General features: G+C 39.0%; 2 protein-coding genes across 5 annotated transcripts; one reads left to right on the top strand and one right to left on the bottom strand.

Annotated features, from left to right (window-relative positions):
- Positions 1 to 202: 202 nt before the first annotated feature.
- On the top strand, positions 203 to 3,460 carry LOC143863763 (Bifunctional inhibitor/lipid-transfer protein/seed storage 2S albumin superfamily protein). The gene is made up of 3 exons (XM_077374521.1): positions 203 to 548; positions 2,034 to 2,096; positions 3,198 to 3,460. Exons 1-3 carry the CDS (start codon positions 227 to 229, stop codon positions 3,317 to 3,319), a joined length of 507 nt encoding a protein of 168 aa, XP_077230636.1. The 5' UTR covers positions 203 to 226; the 3' UTR covers positions 3,320 to 3,460.
- A 430-nt stretch (positions 3,461 to 3,890) lies between these two features.
- Positions 3,891 to 12,316, bottom strand: LOC143863692 (uncharacterized). 4 transcript variants are annotated; one of them, XM_077374446.1, is made up of 7 exons: positions 11,585 to 11,767; positions 7,062 to 7,093; positions 6,838 to 6,923; positions 6,592 to 6,714; positions 5,690 to 6,481; positions 5,385 to 5,598; positions 3,891 to 5,190 (listed from the first exon to the last, which is right to left on the bottom strand). In XM_077374446.1, the coding sequence occupies exons 1-7, from the start codon at positions 11,632 to 11,634 to the stop codon at positions 4,499 to 4,501; spliced, it is 1,989 nt and encodes a 662-aa protein (XP_077230561.1). In that variant the 5' UTR covers positions 11,635 to 11,767; the 3' UTR covers positions 3,891 to 4,498. The 4 variants fall into 4 exon arrangements, with proteins under 4 accessions (XP_077230561.1, XP_077230562.1, XP_077230563.1 ...); XM_077374447.1 differs by having other exon boundaries at positions 7,062 to 7,137; positions 11,585 to 11,698; XM_077374448.1 differs by lacking the exon at positions 7,062 to 7,093 and adding an exon at positions 8,324 to 8,449 and having other exon boundaries at positions 11,585 to 11,697.
- Between the last annotated feature and the right edge of the window lie 5,563 nt (positions 12,317 to 17,879).

Below are 17,879 nucleotides of genomic sequence, written 5' to 3'. Positions count from 1 at the left end.
CAATGGGTTTTCCAACATGCATGAATTATTTGGTTTTCATATTCTCACGAGAGAGAGAGAGAGAGAGAGAGAGAGAGAGAGAGAGAGAGAGCACGAGACAAGCATGTTATTCACACCCAAATAATGCATTCCCACCACCCAAATCAAAACTTCAACTATATATATCAAGTGTTAAACACTAAAACCTCTCACCCTCAAAACCATCTCGATTCTCCCTCATCAAACCATGGCTTCTCTTCTTCCTCCATCAGCTCTTGCCATCTCTCTCCTTCTCATTTGGATTCCCTTCGCCTTCTCTTCGGAGGCCTCGGACATACCCAACTGTGGATCTCAGCTTCTACTGCTTGCACCCTGTGCGCCTTTCGTGCAGGGGTCCATGAATTCCCCAGTGAAATCATGCTGCGAAAACCTCGTAGATCTCTACACACAACAACCCAAGTGCCTTTGTGTCTTGCTCAATGATACCACTTCTTTCCCCATTAACCAGACACTTGCACTGCAGCTACCATCTCTATGTGACCTTAAAGTAAACCCCTCTACTTGCCCAGGTATGTGTACACCAATGTGTACTGTGTTAGTCCTAATTTGAATTAATTAAACAACTAATATGTCTCTTTTATTGACTAGTATAATTAATTGATGTGAGATTACTAGTAAGTGTTTCTTTCCAATATCATTCTTATTTTTTTAAGAAAATTTTTTTGGAAAACTTTTCCCCCTGGAAATACAGTTTTGCACTGATATTACATGCTTAGGCCATGTTTGGCAACCTTGAATTTTTTTTTTCAAGAATAGTAGAATCCCATTTGGTGAGAGAAAAACACTAATAAAAAAAAACCTCTATTTTGAATAGTGTATTTCTTTTCCTTACTTTTAAGCCACTCCTCACCCTCTTCTCAATCATACCCTCTACATTCTGTCATTCTCTCCCCCTCACTCTCCCTCTCCCTCGACTTGATGAACTTTAAATTCCATGGAAAAAAAAAACTCATGGATGCCGAGCATGGCCATAACAGAAACGCATGTTTCCTGTTTCGTGTAATCCTACTAAAAGTGAGTTTCATTTTTCTCGTACTACCAAAAGCTAAGAATCTGACTATAATTACCAAAGTACTTCTACAAGTAAAAAATATCCTATTATAATTTATGAAGGGAAATGTTATCAGCACTACTGTATTTTGATGAGGGCACTCCACACTTTATTAAAAGTACAGTATGAACTGCACCATAGGATGATCCAAACCGTCCATTAGATGGACCACAACCTAAATAGGTTGTGCCCTAAAAATTATTTCCATAGGATGATCCTAACCCTCCGATCTGAATGTTAGATGGTTGATCCAAACCCTCTATAGATCGGAGGGTTAGGATGAACCTATGGAAATAATTTTTGGGGGAAAACCTATTTAGGCTGTGGCCCATCTAATGGACGGTTTGGATCATCCTATGGTGAGAGCCATACCGTACTTTTAATAAAGTGAGGAGTGCCCTCATAAAAATACAGTAGCGCGGATAACATTTCCCTTGCTATTTAGAAATGAGAAAACGGTTCCTACACATATGTGTAGAGAGTTCTCTACACACTAGTTTAAAATACAGTGGGGGCCCACATTGTTTGGGTGATCCAAGCCATCCATTTTAAAGGCCCTCACATAGATAGGGTGTCTACAAAAAATCAGATCCATAGGATCACCCCAACCCTACGATTTGTGGAGGTAAAATGGATGTCTTTAAACCTTCACAAATTAGTTCATTTTTTGCCTCCAAAGTTCGAATGGTTAGGATGATCCTATGGATCTGATTTTTTGTGGACACCCTATCTATGAGAGGGCCTTAAAAATGAATGGTTTGGATCACCCAAATAATGTAGCCCCCACTGTATTTTAAGCTGGTGTGTAGATAACTTATTTATCGGTGCAGACTAAACACTTTTAGGCCCTGTTTGTTTTATAGTTTTTCTCATCTTGTTTCTGCATGAGATTTAAGGAAATAGTTGATGAAATCTCAATAAAAACATGCTACTGTTATTGAAGGGTTAGCTCGTCTTCCACAATCGCAAGTTATCCTCGGATCCAATTCAAATTCATCTACCGCAGGTAAGGCTTTAACAAGTTTGGTAAATGGTATTCCCCCATCTCTTCTAATATTTTTCTAATTGCTAGTTCTTGTTGGGAAAGGCCTTTAACGTGACTGGTTGAACAATTTTGAAACTTTCATAGTAAGATATATTTTGGCAAATGATATAGGCACAACTATGTTTTGATAATAAGCAAGAAATCAACTTGTCCTATACGCATTAACCAGCTGTCAAAGGCTGCAGACAATTTTTTTGGGAATTGTTACAGATGGTTTAAGCATATAAGACAAGGTGAGTTAATGCATATTATCAAAACAAGGTTGGGCTGATATCATTTCCTCAGAGATACTAGATGAATATGGAATGAAACATACAGAAGGCAAAAATTAAAAAGGCAAGCAAATTAAGGCCCTGTCTTGAAGACTATTTTCCCTGGATAATACTTGAATAGGAACAGAATAGGAAGAACACAAATTTAGAATTCCTGGATAATATTTCTAAAAGTATGTTTAAAATGAGAACAGAGGCTTTTCATATTTAAAAATAAGGATAGATTGAAAATAAGAATTACCAAGGAAAGAGATAGGCGGAAAGTGCCAAACGGGCAGGTAGGAATACCAGCTACTACTTCCTTGCTTCCATTCTTAGAGCTTCTTTAATGGAACAATACTCCACTAAAAACGATTAAACAACATGTATATAGGAAATAGACCATTCAATTGGTGGTACTAATGATATTGGATCATCCAAATATGAACTTACAAGACGATAATTTAGTGCATTCTTAGGCTACTGATATTCGCAATACCAAGTTTTCATAATTACACAAACTCACCTTGTCTTTTGCTTTTTAATTTGCTGCTAAGAGCTTTTAGGGAATTGTAATAGATTGACAACTTGATAAATAATAAAAGGCAAGGTGGGTTTGCGTCATTATCAAAACATTGCAGTGCAAATATCAGTAGCCTATTCTTGTTATTCAAAAAAAAAATCAAAATTGTATGTTCATGTTAGGGCAAATAGCAGTTGCATATTCTTATAAATTTATATTCTTTGCATACTTCCAAGAGAAGGAAGTGAGATATCTGTTTTCAATGCCTTCTTCAATGAAAATTTTCAGAATCTCCAACAATGGCATTGGCTCCAAAGCTGAACATGAGGAGCTCCGGAGCAAAGCTGATGGTTCAAGGAGCTTGGGTGTTGGCTGCTACCTCTTTCGGGTTGATGAAAGCTTTCAGTTAGGCTTTGGGCGCCTTTATATAAATAATCTCTTGGCGCACATATATTTTCAGTTAGGACAGTATTGCGTGTAATTTGTTTATGGTTTGAAGTCAATGGTGTGTACAAATGGTTGAAGTCTATGGTTTCATATATTTTCCATTAGTTGGACAGTATTGTGTGTAATTTGCTTATGATTTGAAGTCTATGGTTTGAATTTAAGACTAGTTTTTTGTATCTCTCGTCGCACTTATATATTTTCAGTTAGTTAGACAGTATTTTGAGTAATTTGTTTATGGTTTGAAGTCTATGGTTTAAATTTAAGACTAATCGTTTCAAAGAGGTTCGGATTTTCAGTTCAGAAACTGTCACTACAATTTTATGGAAACATGATAACAGGGAGATATGATAACTGCCGCTCTTTTGTAAATGAAATAAAAGAAACATCTCTAAGCCTTTAATTTAGAATTAGTATTATCTCCTATAGCATTAGCTATTCAACAAATATGGGTGTAATAGGATTAGAATTCCTAAAAAGAATGCAAAAGCAAGCAAAAAATATAGAGTGCCTCAAATCATTTGAAGCTTTTCTAGCTCTCAAAACTCTGCTACTAATTAATTTCAAGGTAAAGGTGGAAAATTCCAATGCCTTCGCTTAAATATTCAACAAATACGGGTGTAACAGGATTAGAATTCCAAAAAAGAATGCATAAGCAAGTAAAAAATATAGAACTGCCAAAGGAGTGCCTCTAATCATTTGAAGCTTTTCTTGCTCTCAAAACTCTGCTACTAATTAATTTCAAGGTGAAGGTGGAAAATTCCAATGCCTTCGCTTAAATATTCAACAAATACGGGTGTAACAGGATTAGAATTCCTAAAAAGAAGGCAGAAGAAATAAAAAATATAAAACTGCAAAAGGAGAGCCTCAATTCATTTTAAGCTTTCCAGATGCTCTCAAAACTCTGCTACTCATAAGTTTTAGGGTGAAGGTGGAAAACTCCGATGCCTTCACTTAAATATTCACATAGGATGGCATTGGCCACAAAACGAAGATGACATTGTGACATATAATGGCAGGAATAAAGCCAGGATTATTACCTTATCTCGGGTTGAAGCCATTGCCAAGAAGGAAATAAATATAAAAAGGATGACGAATCCTCGAGCTTCAACATTCTATACTTAGCAAAAAATCGGCAATGGTCATCACATGGACATGACCAAGCTTGAAAGAGGAGGCATTGATGGGATGAAAAGAGAATCGCCTCCATATTTGCAGATATCGTGATCGACTTTTAAGGTCTTGGGAATCGAAAATCTTTTGCAGGCAGAAGACTCCTCAACCTCCGGGCCGCTGCTACTGCTCCCATCATGCTGTCTTTTCAAATCCAAACAGCCCTTCGACAAGCTATCTCTTACCCACCTTCGCTTTTTCGATGAATTCCATTTCAAGTGAGCAAGAATATCATCTTTGGCAAGGTCTGGCGCTTCTACTTCCTTCCCCCTCTCAACAGAAGATTCTCTGCTAGGGCTGCTCTTACCTATGCCCATGTCCCCGTGCACAGAGTTCTCCACATGGGTTTTATTTCTAGCCTGCTTATCGGGAAACAACGCTTGGGGCTGATGACATCCATCACTTGATTTCGTCGTTTGCTCAGACAATATCGACGTTATGAGATCTGGTTGCACAAAGGTGTCCACATGGTTTTTATTTCTAGCCTGCTTATCAGAGACCACCATTTGGGATTGATGAAAACCATCATTTGATTTCGCTGCTTGCTCGGACAATATTGAACTTACAAGATCTGGCCTATCTTCTAGATTATGCCATCGGTGGCGTACCCAGTCTTGAGAGTGCCTTAAATCACCATGACCAAAGATCGATGTTCGCCCTTCACCTGTATTATGTGGTCACAGTATAAATTTTAATGATCCCTAGTTTAAGCAAATATATGATAAACTTATATTTGAGAAATGGGAAAAATTGTTGTTTCAATAATAAAGGGCTGTTAGCCCCTTTTTTTTCCTTGGTTGAGCTTTTAGAGTTTTAAGACCAGGAAGATGGGAGTTATTAGGCAGGATGTGATTATACCTGGGAAGTACACAAGGACATTATCTTTTGATTCTTCGCGAACAACAATCCCTTCCCACCAGCCATCGAACCACCATGCATCCACAGCAGTCCCAACATCAAAGACCCATGAGACTCTACCTTCGATAGGTGGATGAGGACGAATGGTTGTCCTTCCATGTAAGCGGACACCCAACTTATCAGGGACGGCAACTCTGGATGCTAGAATCCATTCCTACATAATCCATATAATTACCAGATATGAGAAAAACTAACACACGCATAAGCTAAGTTAGAACCTAAAAGTAGGAAGAATATCATTTTACCTCCAAATTGCCAGTTTCATCAGCATCTCGGATATCCTCATATCGAACCTTCACCTTAATTTGGTTCCTCTTGATAACCACAGCCCGGAACCAACATCCTCTAATTCCACTATCCTGAGAGAGAACTTCAACATGAGAACCTGCAGATAGCTGCAGCAGAAGCGTAGGCTTGATCACCTCTTTTTTTACAAAACAAGCAGCAGGGCTGCCTATTGCAACAGTCATTTCAGCTCCACCGTTGACAGGTAAACTATTTGGATTTTTAATATCCATTGCTGTTTCTGAGGGGTCCATTTTTTTGTGCTGGCCCGTGTCCCCTTTTTTCCGCCCATTCTTTCTTTTGGGTCTAGTTTGCGTGGCACTGGCATTACCATCCAAATTCATACCATTCCTCAGAGAAGACGTGTACATATATCTGAGTAGCTCTTGGTTCCAGTAACCCTTGACCTGAGTAATGTCAAATAGCTTGATGTTGTCACTGTCAAACTGTCTGTAGCACAAATATGGGTCCCAGGAAGTGTGTGTTGCCTCATTCATGAACTTCTCAAAATGTTGAGGACTGAGGATAGTTGCCAATCCATCTATGCATTCAACATTGAGATCTTGAAGACAAAGAGAAAAGTAAATCTCTCTGTCATTAAAATTGGGAGGAAAAACAATACCAACCTCATCAATTTTGTGAAACCATCGTACCACAACCATATTGTTAGCCTTTGAGTCCACATACAAATCTTCCAAATATGCAACAAGTCTCTTACTCTCCTCAGCCGTAACATACACAAAGTCATGTACCTGATAAAACAATGGTGCAAGCCATAAGGTAAACAATAAGAAATCAAGACGACAAAAAATACACTTCATGAAATGAGAGAAAATATAAGTAATATCAGAACTGTACTCACGGAAATTGTAACACCGTTCCGGCAAAAAGATTGATAATGCAGTCGGCGTTTCCTGCATGTCCATGGAGATCCTACCCACAAGAATTCTTTGGGATGGTGTTTCATATTCCTTGAAAAAATACCCTAAAAAGAAAAAAGAAAAAAGAAATAAATCAGTGAGTCTTTTTGGTCACTCAACCCATAAAATGGTTAAAGATCTGCTAAATATGTCGGAAGTTATGACCCAATTGATTCTGATATTCATACCTTAGAAGCTGGGACATCCGCAGCACAAGCATCTTCATCATCCAATAATCTATCAGCTTGCAGGGGTGATCCACAAGGAAGAGGATCTGTCAAAAAGAACATAATCTTGTAAGATCACAAGTTTTCACAGACAAAAAAAAAAAACACAAGATTTTAAACTTTTACAGAACAGAAATACAGCAAGAGATTTAACAAAAGCCCGAGTGAAAAAAAAAAAAGATTACCAGCATGTTTTGATAGGCATGCTAGCTGGACTCTGAAACAGATCTTTATCAGCGATTCATCGGATAAGTATCAGTTCTTAAATTGGAAAATATAAAAAGGAAAATGTATTGTATCAGTTCTTAAATTGGAAAGTATAAAAACAAAAACGTATTGTATCAGTTCTTAAATTGGAAAATATAAAAACAAAAATGTATTTATCACTTCTTAAATTGAAAAATATAAAAATGAATATGCATTGCAGGCATGATCACGTACAAACACCACCAATCAAGAAATCTCCATCATCGAATACAATGCTTGCAAAAGATGATCTGGTACATTACCTATGATTTGTGGACACGGACAAGAGTGTCATATGTCGACACTGACGAGGAGTGTCGGGCACGACAAACCCCCAAAATTTAGAAACTAAGACACGGCTAAAATAGAAAGGGCGGCCCAGTGCACGAGGCTCCAGCCATTGCGGGGTCTGGGGAGGGCTAGATGTACACAACCTTACCCCTGCTTTGTAGAGAGGCTGTTTCCGTGACTTAAACCAGTGACCACCAGGTCACAATGGAGCAACCTTACCATTGTGCCAAGGCTCACCCTACACGGCTAAAATAGAAAGTACATATAATCATAATTTGTCGATATGGATTCATGTGTCGAGTTTCGACATGAATTGTATGACATGGCCACATATAAAAGTCTAGAAATGGTGACAGGTACATGCACATAAAATTATTGATTATTACACAAATACATGTCCACAGGGCCAACATTAACTCTAACACTCCTAGGAATACATTTAAAAGTGTCCAAAGGAGTGTCGACACGTGTGGACATGAGTGTTGTGTTGGACACGGCAGGACACGTGTGTCAACAATAAATTCAAAGTGTCGGCTGAATCAGAGTATATTACCTATCGGATTTTGGAGTGTCCTCTACACAAACAACTGGTCAAACTAAGTGCTAAGGAAAGAAAATACATTATATAAATCAATTTAGATGGGTTAAGCTTCTTGAAAAAGCCTGGGGGCTTGCAACAATGGTCAATAAACTGCATAGACGACCCTGGGCAGCTGGCTGTTGGGGGCACCTAGGTTAAGCCCCGGAAGTTCAAGGCGGTGGGCTGTCACAACTTCATCATTTTTTTGAATATCAAATCAATTGTATTGAAAAAGCCAAAAAATGAAATACGTTTACATTTAAATATATTCACAAAAGCAATAAACTAAATATGCAAAAGAAATAGGAAAAAAACTGTTCATCCCCTTACCTAGAGGGGAAATAGTGTGATTAACCTCCAAGGGCGAATACCTTCCACCATATAAGTTGAAAGCAGTTGCCTTGGTTCAGGTCATCTACAGAGTCAGCACCTACATCTAGATGACCCAGCAAGTACCTGGGGAAGAGAAACCAAATTATCCCACCACCTGGTACTCTTAAACGTGACCGTGTCTGCTCTTGGACTTCCAGCAATGGCAGCAACATGCCAAAGGCTGCAGGTTACAACATCAACTACCCTAAGGCCCTGTTCATTTTAGATTATGTAGGTTTTGGGCTCACAATCGGTTGTCACAATCTGAAATGGACAGGGCCTAAGAAGAACAGAATTTTGCTCCATAACGCCTTGGAGGAATTCCCTCCATAATGACGGCGTGGTCGAGTAAAAGACCGTCACATTGTGATTCACTCAACTATGTTGCTAATTCATTAAAGCTGATTTAAATCCACACATAAGAATATCAAACTGTAGAAATAAAAGCTCATGATTATGTTTCCCTAATGGGGCCTCCAATTAAACTTTACATAATTCTCTATGCTTGAAAAATCAATGGTCAATTAATTTTCTAGAAAACATTAAAAAAATCTTTTCTGGACACAGGGTAAGATCATTCATCACTGCTGGACAGCGAATAATCCAAATAGGTATGTCCCTCACTGTAGTATATTGGAGTGAATGCATCAAGCAATCCTGACCATCCATGTCCTGCATCCTCGATCTCATGTGAATTGAAAACCAGTTGATCAGGGCAATCCTAACCATCTTAAACCCTTGGATCGGAAAATTAGATCGCCCAGTTGAAATATTTTTGGGGCCATTGGAAATCCAAGTGAACTGTCCAAATTGATTGATCATAGGTGGACCTAATAATGCAGGAGCATCTCGCCAAATCGCTGAGTTCCAAATCATCCGTTGAATCCTGCCAAGGTTTCCATTTTGAAAGGTTTCCAATTTTACTAGTTTCTAATTTTGATAATCTCTATTTCCATTTTACCATAATAGTAAGTTTCCAATCACAAAAGTTAGGTGATTTCCATTTTATTTCTCTTGTAGTGTAATTTAGGAACTTTTCCTTGCTTTTTGCCTCATTTTCGAAAATGGTAATTTACCATTTTAAGAATTCCAATTCGTGAGCTTTTTCTTTCCATTTCCCAAACTATCAAACTTCAAATTCTCTTTCAAACTTGGCAACTATTACTCTTAAAGAAAGAAACTCCTTTTTTCTATTAACACACCCCAACCGTTGAGCTCAAATATAGGAGACATGTGGAGTATTGAAGTCCATATTTTGGGACACTTGATGTCCATGGTTTTTGCACGTGAGGAGGGTTTGAAAAGTTGCTTGATTTGAAGATTGCCTTCCGCGTGAAACAGCATAAGCTGAGTTGGTAATTATAATGTTGAAAGTAGCAATTATCATCTATGCAAAGACCTATGCAAACATAGAATTTTGCTGATTTAAGACTCGTGCCAGTAAGGACAGAAGCTTATCTGTAATGAAGATAGTTGCTTTGGACGAATATAAGTTGCTATTCTATTCAATGGTTGTCACTAGGAAACACCTCCTCTCTCTCTCTCTCTCTCTCTCTCTCTCTCTCTCTCTCTCTCTCTCTCTCTCTCTCTCTCTCTCTCTCTCTCTCTCTCTCTATATATATATATATATATATATATATATATATAATATGAGGATGGGAATGACATAAAGAGCTTGGTTTTTTACAATAATATATTGAATGAAAAGTGTAATTTTCTTGTGGAGAATGGTGCTTTTACACTTCTTTCTTGGAGTTTAGCTTTCTAGGACCACAATTATCTTTCATAATTTTGATCGGATCGTCATTGCCATTATCAATCGCGCTCCCGTCCTGCGTCAGGACCCACATATGCGACGAAGATGGGCACATTATATAATTGCTGAATTTAAATCAGCTTTAATGAATTAGCAATATAGTTGAGTGAATCGCCATGTACGGTCTTTTACTCGGTCACGTCGTCATTACCAAGGAACCAGGATTCTTCCCTAGGAGTGAGGAACCTCGATTCCCGGGTTCTCAAATCCAAAACGGGAATCTTCTCGAATCCCCAAAAACTGGGAATCCCGGTTCGGATTCGCCGGAAACCCGATTCCCACTTTTGGGAATCACGGTTTATGATTCCCCGGAAACCCGATTCCTACTTTTGGGAACCGTAGTTTAATGTTATGTGAACTGCGATTCTCCGGAGATTCCCTAGTGATGCCCAACTCCCCAAAGATTCCACGACAATTCCCCGGCGACTTCACGATACCCTCTTTCGACCATTCTGGGAGCCTTCGATTCCCACTTTCGATTCTCACTCTGGCAACCTTGGTCATTACGGTGGAAGTTCCTCCAAGGCGTTATGGACCCAAGTTCGGCTGGCCTAAGAATGAAATATCTGGGAAATTCATGTGCAATCGGATCGCTAATCATGTAAGTCATAAGAAATTAACAGCATGAGGAGCCAAAATTTCCGAGTCAATTGACTGCAGTAGGATTGGATGCATGTTTTGTTGGTTCCTTACTACAAATAGACAAAAACCAAAAATTTAACTACAAGGACAGATAACCAAACCTTAATGCCTGCATGCTTGTGAGACTATAGATCACCAGAACATACATCGAAAAAGCAATAGGACTCAGAATCAATCAACACAAACTCGGAGAGAGAGACAGAGAGAAAGAACCAACACAGTATAAGAGCACCACTCACAGTATAAGAGCAGAACCAACAACAAAACCGAAATTTTGATTTGAAGAAAGAAAGAAAACGTTTTTAAAAAGAACATGTCATGTTACAGGCCAATACACAGTTTCTCAACTTCAAAGGGGAGATTAACAAAGAGAAAAACACAAGGAATATTTCTGACTCTATCACAAGCCTCATCTGAAACCCTAATCTAGCCTCACCAAACCCCGATTAAACTCTCTAATGACATGCACACCATCATTTGCACGGAAATTTCCACTCAAACATCCGTTCCAATCAAAGAATAAGAGATCGATTTGAAAAATCACTTATCAATGAAAAAGCAAAAACAAAGAGACGAAAAAGATATTATTCATAACACAAACACCAAAAAACACAACTTACACAGAAAACAAATGAACTTTTCACAATAAATAAATAAATAAACAATAAATAACAGACAAATTACAGAAAAAACAAACAAACGAAACAAAAATCATATGAAAATGAAAAAAAAAATAGCCTCTAAGATGAAGATCTAGATACCTGAAATGAGGGAAGAAAGCCAGTTGAGGACTTCTCTTCGAGATCGCCATTGTAAGGATGAATAAGGTCTGAGAGACCTGAGAAAATTGTTCGGAACTTCGTAGAACATGTGCCGAGGACTCTTCTCTTTGCCGATAACGGCGAGAATCGATCCACCGTCCAATCCTCTCAGGTAATAATGCACGACTCTCTTAGCTTTCTCTTTCGAGATTACAATCTCTTCCCAATCCACGAACACCTTTGCTTCCATCACAACACTTCCAAACCCTAACCCTAACCCTAATTCCAGACAGACGAAAAGCTTCTTCTAGTCTCTCAGTAACTAATAACAAAATGAAGAAGACAAGGAGAGAGAGAGAGAGAGAGGCTCTTAAAAGGATGAGATTTTGAGGAACTTGAGGCCGAGTAACCATAACCCAAACCCTAATTCCATAGAAGGAAAGCTCTTCTGTCAGTAGACAAGGTGAGAGAGAGAGAGAGAGAAAGAGAGGGGCTTTTAAAGGGATGAGATTTTGAGGAATTTGAAACGGAGTTTTTGAATCCCTCTCATTTTCTCTCTGCTAGGGTTACGAGATAGTACAGAGATCAACGGCGGAGATTTCGTCCACGACAGGATTTTGAAACGGAGTTTTTGAATCTCTCTTCTAGGGTTACGAGATAGGCTAGAGAGAGATCAACGGCGTAGATTTTGTCCACGACGTTAATTGCCAACTCCGTGTGTAGGGGAGAGAGAGAGAGAGAAGAGTTGGGATTTTTATGGGGATATGATATTTTCACTACCTCTTCTGTATTCATTGCCCACCTTATAACGTGAACAGTGGGCAACTTAAACTAGATTTCAATAGGGCTGGCAATTTCACCCGAAAAAAGATGGGATCCGCCCCGCCCCGCCCCGTTTGGGGCGGGGATTCCCCAATTTGATAGGGGAAGGGGAATTTAAAAATTCCCCGGTGCGGGGAGGGGAAGGGGAAGGGGATGTAGTTGTCCCCTCCTTGCCCCGCCCCGTTAATTAGTGCCATTTTTTGTATATTTTTAAGTGTTTTTTTTTTAGGAAAACTACTAGAAACTCTGTGGATCGGCTACAAAATTCCCTCAAACATAAACTTAGCTTGTCTTTTCCTTTTAATTAGCTTCTGAGAACATTTTGGGAACTATAATAACCTTTTGACAGATGTTGAAATAATAAAGACAAGCTGAGTGTATGCCATTATCAAAAAATCGTAGTGCCAACATCGGTGGCGAAAATAAAATAATAAATTGCATTTTTATTTTGGTTAGGGACTTAGGGTTTCCTTAATTCCTTCCCACGAAAGAAACATTGCTCAGGTTAGGGACACAGTTCACTTTTTGCATTTTGGTGATTCCCAAGCCTCTGAACATTGCTCAGGCATCTATTTGGGTTTATAACGCCTGTTGGTGCTACTGCTACGAGGACACTCAAGAGTCAAGTCAGTACTTCAAGGGATTTTGCTATCTTCTGAAGAGTAAGAAATATATCTCCTTCGTCTACAAGTATGTTAGTTTATAACATTTTAATATATTGAAATTGCATCAAGTTTATTAAGGACACCCATCATCAGTGTATCAATAACTAAAGAGGGGGTGATGTTGGAGCGGGGCGGGGATTTTGTCCCCGAGGGATGCGGGGAGGGGAAGGGGAGGGGATTAGATATTCCCCGCGGGGAGGGGAGGGGGATTCCCCACCATCCCCGCAGAGGGGAGGGGAAGGGGAGGGGGGAAATTCCCCGCAGAGGGGAGGGGAAGGGGTAGGGGACCCCAACATCCGGCCCCGACCCGCCCCGTTGCCAGCCCTAGATTTCAACTCGGGTAGGGTAAAACCCGACCTGCATCAACCAGACCCGAAAATAACATGGGTTGGGTTTAGAAATCATTGGTCTTGGGTAGGGTCTGGTTTATATTGGAAAACTTGTCTCAATCTTGGGTTTGGGCCGGGTTCAAAGAAAAAAAACCTGAAACCCGAAACCCAACCCGACTCATATGGGTGCTGTGACTTTCTTAAATATCTCTTAAATAACATAGAAAATTATTTTCCAATATATTGATAAAATTGTTTTGATTGAGGTGATCATGTCTCTTATGTGAAAATAGTGTCTTTCTTAAAAGTTACACACTTGATGACATAAATTTAGAAATTTTTGGTGTGAAGATTTGTTTTTTTTTTTTTTTTTTTATCTATAATCTTGAAAATTAGTCACTATCCTGCCTAAAAAAATGGAAACCCAATCCGACCTGAGAAAATATCTTGGGTAGGGTCGGGTTTAGGAATCTCGGGTTTTCCTATAAAAAAAATTAGGCCCGACCCGAGTTGCACCCCTAACTTAAACACTTCTTGACGTACTCAAAAATCTTGTTAAAAGGAGGGCGAATGCGTACAGTAAGGGAGTGAAAATATCATCGCCCTTATATGGTACTATGAAACTCTGAAAATACCCTTACGAAGTGCCCTTGGTTGCCGGGTTTTTTTTGGTTCCTGGGATTTATGTGGGGGAAAAAAATCCAAGGAGATTGGTGGGGAAAAAAAGTCCTAGAAGTATCCCGGTAAAATAAAAATCTCATGTTTGGTTGACCAGACTGTGGTAGGAAAAAAAAAAAACTTTGTTTGGTTGCTTGAACTGTTGGGAAGAAAAAAATTCTTCTCAAGCTTGTTTTTGGTTCCTGGGATTATTTTAGGATGGGATGAAAAGGCAATCATTACAAGAGTGGGATTAAAAAAATTCTCGTGGTAAAAGGCAACCAAACATGGGATGGGACCAAAATTTTACTAAAACTTCCTAGGACAGAAATTTTACGCAACCAAACGGAGTAGCCCATCACTATCTCTCGGGTCTGTTTGGATGCACATACTATGGAAGTAGAAAGAATAGATTCTTATATCTTTACTTTACTTTTCTTTATCTCTTTATTTGAGAGGAAAGTCAAAGATTCCAAAACGGCTTGCATTTGGAAAATTTACAGATTTCCCTGTCAATGTTAATGGTAAATCATTCTAGGAAATGGAAAATTTCCCACTTTTCGGTGCATCCAAACAGAGGTCAGAAGGGAACATACCAAAGATATGTCCAAATTGGACCTATGGCTGTGCCATGATCTATTTGAATTATAACTCTTACTTTTGTGCCTTTTATTTTGCACCGTTCAAATTTTGTACAAAGTTTGAATTTTTATTCTATTTTAGATAGCGTTTGGGGGACACAAAATCTCACATCGCAATGGAGATAAAGTATTGCACTCACTGGCGATAATTTTTAGGGTTTTACTAGGGTTTGATGAGACATGGAGATATGGAGAAAATAAGGGCACGGTTCATTCCATTTGATTCATTAAATGAGAGTTTTTTAGAGGCTCCCAGTAACTGGAGGATTATGTTTTGATAATGACACTAACTCACCTTGTTTTACATTGTTAAGCAGCTGTCAAAGTCTCGTACAACTCCCAGAAAGCTCTTAGAAGCCAGTAAAAATGTGTAGAAGTGAGTTCACCCATAATCAAAAGTCAAAACATGGTTGTGTGGATATCAGTACCTTTTTAAGAGGCTGTTGTTGGATCAAATGTTAAAGGGTATACTTCTGCCGTACCCCTGCACTGGAGTTCACGCTCGGGCACCATATAATTTCACAATATTACATATCGAAAACACTACTTATGTTTAGATTGCAAATTTACTAACCATGTTTGGATACCCACAAGATTTAGATTTGGATTTCTCACGTTTGCAGTTGAGATTTGGAACACAATTAACATATCTGTCTTCCAAGAAGATTAGATCATCACAAAACTTCGCTTAGAATTTAACTCATTCCAAGATTTAGATTTGGATTTCTCACGTTTGCAGTTGAGATTTGGAACTGAATCAGATCCTACAACAGTGGAAAAAAATCTGATTTTCAAATATGTTCTGAAGACATTATTTGGGAATCATATTTGTGGCAATTACCTTCATCACCCTCGCTGCTCCTCCACCTTGCTCTAGCAGCCCCCCCCCCCCCCCCCCCCCCACCCCCCACGGCGTACAACATGAGCATGAGGATGATTGATGTATTTTCTATCCAAAACTCAAATCCAAATACAAAAGCATGAGGTATCCAAACGCGGCCTAGGTAGTTATGTACTGCAACAAAATATGTTCATATCTGAGAAAATTCTAGACTTTTTATCGTGTTTGGGTCTCCGTCAATTAAATAAGTATTGTTTTTGTCTTACATTTGACACTCCAAAAGACCCACATCATTGTCTACGTCCCACCCATTTAATGCTATTTAATGCTTTATTGGCAAGCAAACAGGGGATTTTGCTTATGTGGGACCCAAATGCATTGCCGGAATTTTTTTGGTTCTTGGGACTCTTGTGGAATTTCCGGAGGAAACCCACGTTTGGTTGCTGGGCCCAAAATAATCCCAGGAACCAAAAATAAGCTTGCAGAAGAATTTTTTTTTTTCTTCCCAGTAGTTCAAGCAACCAAATAATTTTTTTCCACCATAGTTCGGTCAACCAAACATGGGATTTTTATTTTACCGGGATACTTCCAGGGAGTTTTTTTTCCCACCTATCTTCCAGGAAGTTTTTTGTTCCACAAAAATCCCAAGAACCAAAAAAATTCCGGCAACCAAACGGAGTAGCTCCCCGACTTTTGTGCAACCAAGCACACCGTAAGTTTGGCTTCCTAAGAAGCCTGGAAGTATTGGGAGGAATTTTTTTTCCAAGATAAATCAGTGTCTACTAGTGGTGAGAGGGGTAGGGCAGAGGGAGAAGGGGAGAGATTTGAGAGGGTACGATGGAGATGAGCATGAGATGTGGCTAAAAATCATGAAAAAGTCGATCTTCTTTTAAGTATGGTTTTTGTTTCCTGATTTTTAGCCACACTCATCACTTGTAGAGACTAGTTTCCTGATTTTTAGCCACTTCAACCTAAGAATCAAATGGAGAGAGGGGGGGAGAAGGGGGCTTAGTTCCCACCACCACCAGGTCAAAGATCAAAAGGTGATAAAAACTCACTGGATCATACCCCATTTTACAGTACATTCAACATTCCCCATTTTGTAGAACATTCAAATTTTGCTGAAAACATAGCAACATGCTTATTATGCCTATTGAATCCAACAACTACTCAAATCAAGATGCCAGATGAATGATTTCCTATTACAAACACAATAAATTCAGAAAATTTGCTGTGCAATTATGATGCTTATGAAAAATCTACTTGCTATAAACACATTAAAAAGTAAATTACAATCTCATAAAATGCGAGAAAAGGAAAATACAACGTATAAACAGTATTATTACCTAAGAAGATGGAGAATACCTTTAATTGGAAACAACGTCATGCATGAACCCAATGTCTACTAGTCCCTGGAGCTATTATCATTAGAATCTGAAGACCATGAGAGAGGATTATTCCAAACTGGGTGCCTCCTCAGTTGGGTTGGCCTCAAAAACATCTGAATTGGATGTTTCTGGCTCCTCAAGCAACTCTCGGGATTGGATTGATTCCTGATACACAGGCGTCTTCTTAAAATCTGTTGCCCCTTCATTGTATGTGGCGACTGCAATCCCACATGCGATTAGCTGTAGAAAAATGGACTGGGTTAGTCTTGGACCCAATGCAAAATTTCTACTTTTTAACATATGGAATCAGATATTTATGCAGGGATCACAAACACAAGTCTAGCTTGGATAAATCTAACTTGTTTGAGAAGAGAAAATATCATATTTACAGGACCCGTACAAGTTTTGTCACTCAAAATATAAGGTGAATTAACATAACCCTTTAGCATTGGAACCTTAGATTGGTTTCTTGCATAACGCCAACAGAAGCATCATGGACTCGGTTTAATTACTCAATCCAAATGTGATGTTTACCGGTTTACCCATCGTCTGCCCCTCATATACGAAAACAACATATTTGGGAACTTCTAGGCCAATTTTATTCTTTCCAGGTCCAAGTATTATTGAATCCTTTAGGTAACCGATGGGTAACCATTCATGACAAAGCTGCAAACTTTTCTTGCAATAGCACAAAACAACATTTTTCAACAAACAAGAAACCAGTTATAACATTTGAAGCCATTTGGGAGGTACCTGCCAGTAAATTTTAAATCCCATAATTGGTTCTCAACCTCCCCTGCTAGCCAAGCAAGGATGAACCGAAGTCCGTCAAGCAAGGATGAACACAAGCGAGCACACCCCCGCCCCCCGCACACACACACACACACACACACACACAAAAAAAAGGATTCCCGTACATGAGCATAACATAAAATGGGACCCCTAGTTATTT

Source organism: Tasmannia lanceolata, unplaced genomic scaffold (assembly GCF_043159265.1).
Source record: "Tasmannia lanceolata isolate RefF3 unplaced genomic scaffold, GAP_Taslan_0.1 ptg000044l, whole genome shotgun sequence".
Lineage (NCBI taxonomy): Eukaryota > Viridiplantae > Streptophyta > Magnoliopsida > Canellales > Winteraceae > Tasmannia > Tasmannia lanceolata.
This window is presented reverse-complemented; position numbering and strand designations above follow the sequence as displayed.